The 12,516-nt window shown below is 42.1% G+C and overlaps 1 protein-coding gene across 2 annotated transcripts in view; it reads right to left on the bottom strand.

Annotated features, from left to right (window-relative positions):
- The window catches only part of LOC136845268 (genetic suppressor element 1-like), a 641,960-nt gene that overhangs the window by 17,437 nt on the left and 612,007 nt on the right, over nucleotides 1-12,516 (bottom strand). For both annotated transcript variants that reach the window (XM_067115412.1, XM_067115411.1), the window contains 2 exons: nucleotides 11,525-11,928; nucleotides 10,315-10,453 (listed from right to left, as the gene is read on the bottom strand). In XM_067115412.1, coding sequence (XP_066971513.1) covers nucleotides 10,315-10,453; nucleotides 11,525-11,928 — 543 coding nt within the window. The remainder of the gene's footprint in view (nucleotides 1-10,314; nucleotides 10,454-11,524; nucleotides 11,929-12,516) is intronic.

Here is a 12,516-nt window from a genome sequence, read left to right as displayed (position 1 = left end):
GTCATTGAAGAGACACTTCCTCGCTGCCCAAGTACGCCCACTTGACCCGGTTAGACGCCCTCCCCCACCAGAACCATGGCAGCAGAGCATTATAAAACCTTCCTGGGGCTGGGGACGGCAGCAGGTCTCACCGGCTCGGAACTTACTACCTGGGTTAAGGAGCAAGTGGACGACTTGGCCAAGCGGGAGAAGGAAGAAAGACTCGAGCAGAGGAAGTATGAAGCCGAGCAAAGGAAGTATGAAGCCGAGCAGAGGAAGTATGAAGAAGAACGAAGGGTGTATGACGCCGAGCAAAGGCAATATGAAGAGGAAAGAGAAGAAAGAAGGAGACAGCATGAGTTAGCCTGCAAGGAAACTGAGTTAGCCCTAAAGGAGAAGGAGCTCGAGCTTGAGAGAGCGAAAATGGAGAATGCCGAAGCTATGGCTAGCCATCAAGCCTCCAGTCCTACACCTGCTGCATCAAACGCTCCAATTTCGAGCATCAATTCCCTAGTCCCCAAGTGGACTGAGGACGAGCCAGAAGCATGGCTGGAGGAGATCGAGGCTCTTTTCGATAACTACAGCACCACGGAGACGGAGAGAGCCTTAATACTAGCCAAGCATATGGAGGGAAAAGCCAAGGCAGCGCTTCGCTCACTGGAGAAGAGCCAGAGAGGCAACATGGCGGAAGTTCGTGAGAGTCATTACAAAGGCCTCACGAGATAACCCCAGAAAAATGGAGACAACGGTTCCGAGGTCTTGCCAAGGAAGTCGGCTGGTCTTGGACGGAATGGGCATGTCACAAAACCCAGTCCAGTACGCGCTGGTTCGACTCCTTGGCCTGCACGACGTTTGAGGATCTCTTCAATCGGACCATGCTAGAAGACCTTTTCCAATGTGTGCCAGGGCCCCTTGCAGTATATCTTAACGATAAACAGCCCTCCACACTTATGGAAGCTTGTCGCATGGCTGATTCGTGGGAAACCTTCAATCAGTCGCATAGCACCTCTCAGAAGCGAATCATCCCTCGGCCTACCTCTCGAACTCCACTCGCCCGAAGAGTGGGACTGCCTAGCAAGACCCTGTGCAACTATTGCAGAAGGGGGCCACGCTGAAAGCTGAGTGCCGATACAAACTCGGCACTAATAAGCAGCCTAACCCTACCAGCCAGAACTCCGCTCCCGATTCATCCGCTCAGCCCTCTCCTCCAACAGTTACTGCAGGCCACCGAGCCCATCCAAAAGGCCCGTGCAAATCCTGTGGGGCTGCTAGCCACTACAATGCTGGATCTCCGGCCTGTCCACATCATGTCCCCACCACCAAATTTGTCAACCTAATCAGCACTTCATTTTCTGCTGCTGGTCCGCACCGATCCTTTACCCCGAGAGACTGGAAACCCAGTTCATCTCGGTGGCCCCTCTTCAGAGCACTAGCCTGCCAGTGACCCTTCCGGTCACAGTAGACACTGCGGCAGACATTAGCCTGATCACTAGGGCCCAAGTGCCAGCCGGTGCCATGGTTGACGAAGAAACGCGGTGGGAAATGAAGTGGATAGAGGGCCACACCATTACCGTTCCTACTGTCCAACTCCAGGTTATGACACCTTGGGGCACGATACCCCACCGCCTTGGCGTGGTAGGTGGAATTCGGCCTGGAGTGGCCTTCTTGTTGGGTCGGGATCTTCTCTGCGGAAGCCTGTCACCAACGCCACTCCGCAGCCACGTTACCTCCTCCACGGAGGCCCCAGTTGTAACTCCCAAAAATGACAAACCTCCACCTTCCGCCCACCAAAGTGGTCCGCGGAAGGGGCGCCACCCAACCTATTTCAGGCCTAGCCCTCTCCAATCGCGAAGGGCTGGCCCACCAAGAGGTCCTCCCCCTCCGCGAAGAGAGATTCAGGAGGAGCAGTACCGCTGCAGGACGTGCAAGCGGGCAGACCACTCCACAAATTGGGAGGGCTGCCCAAGCAAGCAACGCCCAGCGGACGCCCCCGAACAAAACTCACTGAGAGGCTACGATCTCCTGCTGGGGCAGGAATCTCTGCCGCAGCCAAACCCAAGTCGTCCGAGAGGTATTGCACCTCCGGACCCCTTGTCAGGCATGCCTGACCTCAACTGCTGCCAGTGCCACTTGCGAGCACTGAGCAGTGCCAGACTCCGTCCGCCACGGACGTTGAGCTACCAATGGAAAAGGCCCCTATGCCGGGTCTAAATCATGAGGCGAATCCTCCTCCGGGAGATTTAGGATTCCCCATGCAGTTGATCATCGCGACTGGAGAGCCTCCAGGACCCGAAACTTCTTCTTTGCAAGATTCTTCTTTGCAAAATTTGAATCAGGGATGAACCCTGGAGGATCGAAATGGTACCCCTCCTTGGAAGACCAGGAACTGGCATCCTCGGACGCAGAAGTCGAGATCGCTCTCGCTCCGGTTGTCGCAGCAGCCAGAGTAGGGAGTCCTCCCGCAGCTTTTGCAGTTGCCCTGACTTCGCGCCCGCTAGCCCTTCTGGCCTGTCCCGAGTCGGTGCTCTTATCACCTGCTAGGCCAGCTACTGATAGGCCTTGGAGGAAACCGAAGAAGAAGAAGAAGGGGCGAAGAGAGCCCAGTAGTTGCCGAGCTATACGCTCATCCTGGCACTAGTGCCCTCGGCACAGTGCCCTAACATCTAAGAGTGATCCTGGCCCCTCTCCCAGAGAAGGTAGCCAGTGTGATCTCTTCCTTTTATTTGTACCTAGCCTAGGCCACCTTAAAGTACAGTACATCAATTTAGTAGCCTTGTTCTTTCCACTTACCACCGAGCCGCAGTAATCATGTAAGTAGCCTAACTAATTTCAGTAATCTTAACTATTGTGAAACGAGCCACGATGCTCGTGATACGCATGGCCTAAGACCTCAGTGAGGCACCCATTTATCATATGAGGCAACCCTCATGAATTAACTAGTAAATTTTAATTGTATTAAACATAAACCATGTTGTAATTTAGTTAGAATATGAACTCTTATGTTGGTGCTACGGTCGGGTTAGGATAGGTTAGGCTAGGGAATATCATAGAATGTACCACTAGGCTAGGTCTAAAACACATCTTGATTGTAGGAGGTAGCCTATAATAACCGTGAGCACCTTCCAGTACTATTAGAATTAGGTTAAGTAGTGATTATAGCTCATATCCTATCTAGGGTTAGGTAGTTCTGTAGCTAGGTAGGCTAACCAGGACTAATCTGCTCAGGGAAGGAGAGTAACCTACGAGAGGCGAAACAGCTTGTTAGTATAGACCTTCACGCCGAAAAGGGAGTGAAGGCCCTCTTAAGGGGGAGCTTTTATAAATATTACTGCTGTTCGCCCTCGATGTAGTTAGGTGTAGGAATATTAGGCCAATTCACCTCGACAGAGAACATCTCTGCCCGCCGGTGGCTAGGCAATTCAAAAATAACAATCACCGCAGCAGACAAATGGCGCCGCATAGGCTGGAAAGTTTGTAAACAAAATATGCTAGGGCATTAGGGACCTAAGCCTCAGAGAGGGTTTACGCTCAATGACCCCTAGTTATGGTGGCCCTTAAGCTTTATTCTATGCATTCGACGATGCCTTTGTCAAGGTCGGATTGCCGAGGCGGTATAAGCCCTCACCTGGCGGAACGGCGAGGTCGGGTCAGAGAGATTCCAGCGGTCGCTGAACCAGGGTGACGCTGCGTGCGTGCCGAACGATATTCTTTGTTCTTATTACTTTTCCTCCTACGTCTAACTTAATTAGTGAATTGGGAACACTGCCAGAATACGACTCCTGAGGTCCCTCGTTTTTTTGCGACTTCGACATTCACGGTAAGTCCGATTCTTGTTGAAGCTTCGTCGATTGACTAGTACTTTTCTGTATTTCACATTTTTTCTTTGTTTTCTTCCTTCAGCCACCACTTAGGTATATGTGTTTACAAAGTCTAGATTAAGCCTAATTATTATATTGTTAGCTTCAACCCGTTATTCCAGTAAAATACCTAGGATTTAGGGTAAGCAAAATCAGGTTAAATCTCGATGCTTTTGTATGCCTCGCGTCCAATGTTTGGAAGAACCGTTGCGTTTAAAATCAAATTCATCTCAAATATTCTTTGTTAAGGTTAATAACCCTTAACTGGCGACCTTTGGCTAATTAACGACTGTCTTTGAGGTTAACTTTTTGGCTTCAAGTGGCAGGTTACGTGTAATCTTGGTTTGCAGGGCCGTAAGAATTACGTAAATTGAATAATACATGATCAACCAAGACCCTCACACGTAACAATATATATATATATATATATATATATATATATATATATATATATATATATATATATATATATATATATACATATATTGTTAAAATTATATATATATATATATATATATATTATATATATATATATATATATATATATATATATATATATATATATATATATATATATATATATATATATATATATATATATATATATATATATATATATATATATACACACACACATATATATATATATATATATATATATATATATATAATGTAATATATAAATATATACATTTGTACATATATGTATATAGTTTACGTGAATAACATTGTTTTATGATTTTTTTGTATTTAAAAGGATATTTATTTTGTCTTGGCCAAGAACTAAAGCCATATGAAATTTGAGTGTAACAATGAAGATAGACAAAGCTCATTTTAATACAGGCTACTGTAGAATTTTTGTATATGGTAAACAAAGAGGATATGCATTCTATATCCCAGTATCCATGCTATAAATAATATTAACTAAGTGTAATTTGAAAGTAAAAGAGTGTTTGGCAACAGTAAGTGGCTGATAAATCACGATTAAAACTGTGGCATAATAAGATTGTTAGTAGTAAAAATAACTCCATATGAAAAGTTGTCTGAGTGATTTCAGTAGCAGTCGGTGGAAAGGAAACTTCGTTCTTAGCCAACCTCTCTTGGCCCTTCTTTGGTATACATCCTATATTCTTGGCCACAACGAATGAGCTCTAAAAAATGTTATCAGACTACTGCTACAAAGTATGTCTAAAAATAGAATTCCTGTCAGGGTCGCCAATACATTTCAAGAAATTTTTATTAATTCAAATATCTGTCCTTGTTGGGAATTCAGTATTTCTAATAATTTTATTCATCCTTATTCTCACAAAAAATGTTTATTATTTCTTGATAATGATATACAGAACAGTTGGCTGTTCAGGATAGAACTACTTTTCCTTTGCTGTTTGACTGAATTACACAAACTTGACGGAATTTTCAGCGTAGAACAGATGATATTCAAAGGAAAATAGCTGGCTGTAATCACCCAATCAGAGGCAACCTTACGTCCAGTCATTCATTGACGTTCTGTTGCGTCCAGTCATTCATTTGACATTCTATGTAAATATTTGAACTCTAATGTAGCTAACTGTGTTCAGAAACATTTGAACAGGACTGGTCAAGGTTATGGTATTCGATAACTGAATTTATCCTAATGCAAACCACTGTTAAGATATTGAATAAGAAAACTACACTTTTATTATAAAGTTTGACAGAATTAACACAATATTCCAGTCGTTGTAGCTACATTATTTATCGTTTCAATGGGAAATCAGAACTAGCTTCAATAGGTTTAAGAGTTAGGGGAAAAATTGTTAACAAAGCTATACATGCTTCAACAGTTCATCGTCTCTACCTTACAAACAACTCCTCTCTCTTCCTGCCCCCCCAACCCCCGTCCTCCACCTCTATTTCCTACGTCAGTCTAAAAAGCCAAACGCAAGCGTATGTTGATATTACGTTATGTTATTTCCCTCTGATACAAGATCTTATATAATAAAAAAAAATAACGTATAAAACCATGAATCACGTTGTAGTTTGTTCGTAAACTTTTTTCTTTGTCATGTCATTTTGTTTCTTTTGAAATAATCAAGTGAATATATACTTACAGGTAAGGAAACGTCGCCACCAATAAGGCTTGCCTTTGAGACAGAGAATTCATTCATATTTTCAACAGTTTCTACTACATAAACACAAGTGGTGTTGCCATTAAGCGTCTAGTGCATGCAGGGGGTAAAAGGAATCATTTCCCCGACTGTACATGGCTAAGCCAAACCACCTTCACATCCTTCTATCTGCGGGATGTTACCCACAGGTCCTTGGACACTTTTTCCTTGGGTTCAGTGGTGGCAGCTCAACAGATTGTGTAGCTCATCCAGTGCCCCTAGTGGGACAGTTTGTATCTTACCTAAGATGTTGGTTTGAAAGTGAGAGTGAATGGGATGACTGGTCTTCCTTTCTCTTTCTTTTTTTCTCCTCTACCAGCAGGCAGTGGAGAGAAATTATCCATCATGCGCTGGAACTGGTCAGATACAGGTGAGTGAGCACCTTGCCATTGGTTTCATTTAATTGTTCCTACACAATATAAACTATTATGGAAGCAAGTCTCAAGTCCCTTCCTCTCTCTTACAAGGGGAGAGAGGAAATGACAACAAACAAGGTTGGTGGCTAACATAGTTTTGTTGTCTCCAACAGTTAAAAGTTCTTTATTTTCCTACAAGACACAATGTAGCAGGAGTTAACATTGTCTCTTAACCCAGATGTCTGGCTGTCAAGTACTTTTTACTTTTCAGTCCAGAGGAATATGACTCCTTCCTATGTCCTACTTTGGCCAGGAAGTGTCCCAGGTGAGCTGAATCTCCAGTTGGTTCTGAGGCTTTCTCTATCCACCCTCCAAGAGTGGGTCTCCCTTATGTTAAGACCAAAGGTTTGTTCTGTATATGAACAAATGACAAATTTTAAATCAATTTGTATTTTTCATAACTAACAAACCTGTGGTCTTAACTTATTGCCCACCTCAAGCCACCCCTCATGTTTTACCTGGGCGAGAGGAAACTGATACGTTGGACCTGAGATGGGTTAAGGCAGGTCGGCTACCCCTCCTCCTTACCACCATCATGGCTAACTCCCAATGCCACTAAATTCCTTGTAATTTTTTAACCGGGCTCCAGCAGGAACTAGAGAATTTTCCCTTAAGACCACAGGTTTGTTAGTTATGAAAAATACAAACTGATTTAAAATTTGTCATACTATAACAAGTCATTCTGTGTATACTAATAGGCACTGTTAGTGGCCAGCAACAATGACTATAGAAGAGGTAAGAGGTTCTAGTGTATGACTTTCAGGATCAAGAAGTAGCAAAGCCTAAGAGGGAAGCGGTTATACCATACTGATGATACCTTCAGCATGAACTGGAGAAGGTTGCTGAATCTGTCAGAAAGGTAGTTAATGTTAACTAGTTGTTACAGGTTGGGTAAGTGGGGAATACCCCTCACTCACTTGAGGTCACCAAGCACTTGTTTTCTTTGGCTGTTGCCTGGTGTAGTGTACAAGTGTTGCTTCACTCTCTGCTGGGCCACTACTGAACTTATGTATTCTTTCTTGTATAATTGCTTTGTGAGTTTCGTTTTTCTTATAGAGGAAAAACAAGTACAAAGATGTGAGGTGCAAGAGTGTTTGTGTGGGTGCTTCACATCTCTTCTGATGCTGACTCACACAGGTACTTTGTTTCCTGTAGGAACATGGTTGGCCTTCCCTCTCATTGGGAGAGTTTTGACAGGAGGAAGAAAATAGACAAGAAATATTTGGCATTTTCCTCAGGAAGGAATACTTCCCCCCCACTAAGTTCATTTCTCCCCGCACCTGCCATTTCTCTTCCCCTGCCTTCTTTGTGTACCGCTCCCCCTCAGTTAGGGTGAGGGGGTGTGAGAAAGGAAGGGCACACTAACCATGCTCTTTCCTAGGACAAAAAGGCAGGTTCCCTGTGTGAGCTCTCCCTTGGCGGGACTTTGATCCACGTACCCTCCTTGCCTCTATCTACTACTGATTCACTTGAAGTTCCGAGCAAGCATTCGTACTTGATTACATACCTGTTGAAGATGGGGCCTTCTTTGAATATCCTAGGGAGTCCATCTTTCACAGTGTTCCTCAATCACTTAGCCTTAGCTAAAACAGAGGATTCTGCTGTTACTGCTCATGCTGTCATTGCTGTTGCTGCCACTGCCAAGAAGGTTTACAATGTTCTTTTTTTAGCTGCAGCCATGATGACAATTCCTGCCTCGACCTGTCGTCAAGGAGTATAAGACTCAAGCTAGAAAAGGGCAGAAGTGCAAGTGCTGTCTTTGAACTCCTTATCCTCATCTTCACCCTCCCCCAGCTAGAGGATGAAGAAGGGTAAGTCCAAGAAGGCCTCTCACAAGAAGTCCCACAGGGCTTCAAGTTAGTGCTATTCCCAGTCTCTGGGAGATGGTGGCACTTGAGCACCTTCAATTGGCCAATTAGCTACTTGTCCAGGCTGGCAAGAGTTTTACTGAGCGTTTTCAGTATCCCGTCCTAGCCTGCTCTGTCTTGGGCGTGAGGGCAGCTTCTGGCCCTTCGAACCGTTTCATAAGAAACATGCTTGGTTGAGCCAGCGCCTCCTACTTGCTTGGCTTGGCCCTGATCCACAAATAGGAACTGCTCATGATCACTCCACTCCCTGCTTGGGGTTATGCATGCTGCGTTGTGCACATGCCCGCTCACCTAGACCCTCCTCTAGCTTGGCTGCCACCGATTGTAGGGATCCACATGGGGTCAGGTGACTACTGCTTGGAACGCCATTCCAAGTATGGGTTTTCTGCAGCCCAAGGTGTTTTCCCCCGTACCCTGGTATTGGTTGCATACTACAGCTGAAAGAGCAAGCAGGTATGTCTACCTCTTTCCCAGGAGAGGTGTCTGCTTGTGCTGTTGAAGAGCTAATGGGACCAGGCACACCTCCATAACCTCAACAAGCCAGGTTGAAGCAGCACTTTCAGGAGACTGATTATGCTTATACATGAGCCTAATAATCTTGGGGAGATTTCCACAGCTCTACACCTGGCCCTGATCATGTCAACAGAGCTCACCCACAGGTGCACTCATGAAGCAAGAAAATCAGTCAGGTTTCTGTGGTCCCAGCTTTCTCATGTTACTTTGGGCCAGGTGAATGGTCTGACATCTGGGTCACAAATTTCCTTATACTGTCCAGCAAATCTGGAAGACTAAGACTACTCCCCTACAGCTGGACTCCCCTGGAAAGACTGCAACAAGCAAGCACTTCTCTCCTGCTTTCATAGTCAGGGACTATGGAGTCCACCATGGCCTTTTCCAAACTGATTGAAGATAAGGGTGGTTTTATGTCTTGGAAGACCAAGACTACTCCCCTACAGCTGGACTCCCCTGGAAATACTGCAACAAGCAGGCACTTCTCTTTTGCTTTCATAGTCAGGGGCCATGGAGTCCACTGCCATGGCATTTTTCCAAATTGACTGTGGATAAGGGTAAAGTTCAGGGGGTCACTGGTGTAAAGAGGAAAGGTGCTTACTTTCCTTGTGCACCACTACCATTACGTGGGCAAACTTTGTCTTTAAGAGAAGAAATCTGAACTTGTCTCTAATTTTGAGGCAAGTTCTGGACCAAGGCAGTATTAATAGCATCAAACAATAAAAAATATAATCTTGTTCCAAAATGCAAGCCTTCACAGGACAGTGAAGAACTTCGTAAAAAAAATGGGACCGGCTACCTTAATGGTACTTGAGATGAATTGTAATCATCAATGTTGAACAAAGTGCAAATTTTCTTAATTTCATTTTTTAGAGTACTTACATTTTATTCAAAATTGTGTGGAATAAAGATTGGTCAATTGTATTTGTGGGGGAAAAATTGTCCACTTGAGTTCACTGGATGGTTTACTGTTACTTGGAACACAACTCATATCCATAATTTTACAATATCTCGTTTCATGAGTGTTCGTAACAACACAACCCAACTGTATAACCAGGGCTAACTTCATAACACACACTGCAAATGCTTGGGAAAGACTAGGTGAGGTATGATAGTTATTCATCATCAAATATCCTCTATTTACATATATTAAAGTAGGTTACATTTAGTGTCAGTCGCAGGTCTATTTTTTTTTTTATATAAAATTTTCCATATATCTGTCAACTTGGGGTTTGGCAGATGTAGTTCCACAATAGCAATTTGCAAATACAGTAAATCCAGGACTGGAGAAGAGGCACATTATACATCTGGAAATTTCTCACTTAATGCACTGTCATGGGAAGTGTCATACTTATGCTTACAAATCACTGCAGGAAACTGCTGTTACTTCAAGTACTACCTTTTAAATTATTGTTCTTTCCATGATACTAAGAATACTGTATCAGTTAGTCATATTTAATGAAACGAAACATGAGGCAAAAATCAATGCAGTACTTATTGTGGAGTCTAAGAGTCACTGAAAAATCTGTATATACCATACCTTGTGCATTCTTTATGAAATGTTCGATGACTGTATCCACACCCTGAAGTCCCATCATAAGTGGATCTTCTTCTGGGAGCCCAGCTGCTATAAACATAGACTCCTTCATTGGCATTTTGGTACTTCTACTGGATACAACCTGAGATGGTATGAAAATATGATTTTAAAGTTTAAGGGATATAATAGGATGTAATGTAACATTACAAGGCAAGGAGACATTTAACAGTATTACAGAATCTGCAGTATTATTTTTGAATCATTGGGATACGATACGAAAAAATTACAAGAATTTATTCTTTTAATAGTGTGTGTTGTTAGATATTATCTAAAGATAACCTGTCATGTATATTAGTGTGAACATGGAAAAAAACTGAGCATAAAACTTATGAAGTTATAATAAATATAGAGCACAATCCTAGGATATATATTAGCTGAAATATTTGTTTCTGATGATGATAAGTATTGTATGTGGTATTCAATAATTATCCTTAGGATTAAAAATGCTCTTCACTCTATCATAATTATTGTTGCTACACTCTTCCTCCACTAATTTATGTATGTGATAAGCCGTACTCTCCTGCAGTAATTAAATAAATCATCTGTTTAGAGAATTACATTGTTTCTGTCTTTAGTAATAACCTTCACAGACTGTTGCTTTAATCATTATTACCAATCTACAAATTTCTGAACATGGCAAATTACTTCTATGCTAGTTTTTTCTGTGCAGCTAACTAATAACTTGAAGAGCCACTCAGATGCAAAACCTGTGATGAAACCTAAAATTGGCTTTATCCAAATTTACCTTTTCCAGTAAACTCAAAGAGTCCATAAAAAACAATACTTGTGAGATGTACTGTGTGAACTTAAACCACCGGAGAACTATAGTTTTCCTCCCTTAAATGAACAACTACGTAAGTTTTCAAAATTGTAAATCATCATGGCTTCCCTGAATAGTGTATTAATCTACAAAGATTTGATAAATTTTCAAATTTACCTGAAAGGCAAATACATTATAAAACTATGCAATACCTAATTTATCTTCATATGAAATGGGCTATGACCAAAACATTACCTCAATGTTAATGTTTACGTATTGTACATTTATTGCCCATTTTGGAATGCTATATATCTATACTAAATCTAAAATATTTGGTAAAAGAGATTTAACAAGTCACAACAAAACATAAAAAAAGTTAAACAGTTTACTTACTTTTGTTGTCAAACCAGAGGGAATTGTGCTGTGAGCAGACGTTGTAATTGTTGTAGCTTTAGTGGAAGCTACGATGGAGGTGGTCGCTGCTACTGTTGTTGTTGTGGCTACTGTTGCAGTGGTAGCAACTGTAGATGTAGTAGCAACAGTTGTTGTTGTGGTGGCAGTGGTTACAGCTGATACTGATGAAGAGGACGTATGTACAGAAGCAGGTGGCGATGCTGCAACTTTGAGCAAGGGTACTGAAAGAGAACTGTTTGGCGGATGTGATGGCTGGTGATGTATGTTAGCTGCTAACAGCTGTTCCAGGGCTTCACAGACACGAACTGCCAGCGGGTCTGAACTTTCCTGGCGATATCTTCGCAACCTTTCTTGCACCACTAACTGCCATACTGCCTCTACTTCTGTTGATGAAATAAGCTGTTTCATAACACTTTCTATGCATATTTGGAATACAATTGTACACATAAGAATTATTACTTAATTAAAATTTGAGGTAAATGAAAGAAAAATTATACAAAAATTGTATCAACTTACACCCTCAGTCCATATGCTGATTCAAGGGCAGCAGGCAAATTACTTCAAATCAATGATCTTGAAGATCTATTTTGAATCATGTTAGCATTATCCTTTAGAAAATACCCTTGTAATTTAAAACATTTTTGTTAAAACTAACTGTTACAAAAGGATTACTAACTGTCACTTACATGCATTCCTGCACATATTACGGGGATAATACATCAATCATTACAGTACTCATAAATTTTGTATGATAAGAACCAAGTAAGCTCTAACTAAAATATTGCACAAATTAGTTTAACTTCAAGATATCATAGAGTTCCTTCTACTGATAGAAAGTCCTTTTTCAAAATTTTTAACATGTTTGCCATACAAGGTAAATTCAAAACTCATGCAAGCAATCTAGCTCTTCCAAAATAGTTTCCAGTATTAATTTCGGCTAAAAACGTACTGTATCTACCTATTTGCAGTAG

The sequence above is a fragment of the Macrobrachium rosenbergii genome, chromosome 13, assembly GCF_040412425.1.
Source record: "Macrobrachium rosenbergii isolate ZJJX-2024 chromosome 13, ASM4041242v1, whole genome shotgun sequence".
Lineage (NCBI taxonomy): Eukaryota > Metazoa > Arthropoda > Malacostraca > Decapoda > Palaemonidae > Macrobrachium > Macrobrachium rosenbergii.
The sequence above is the reverse complement of the archived record's forward strand: the minus strand, read 5'-3'. Positions and strand labels throughout refer to the sequence as shown.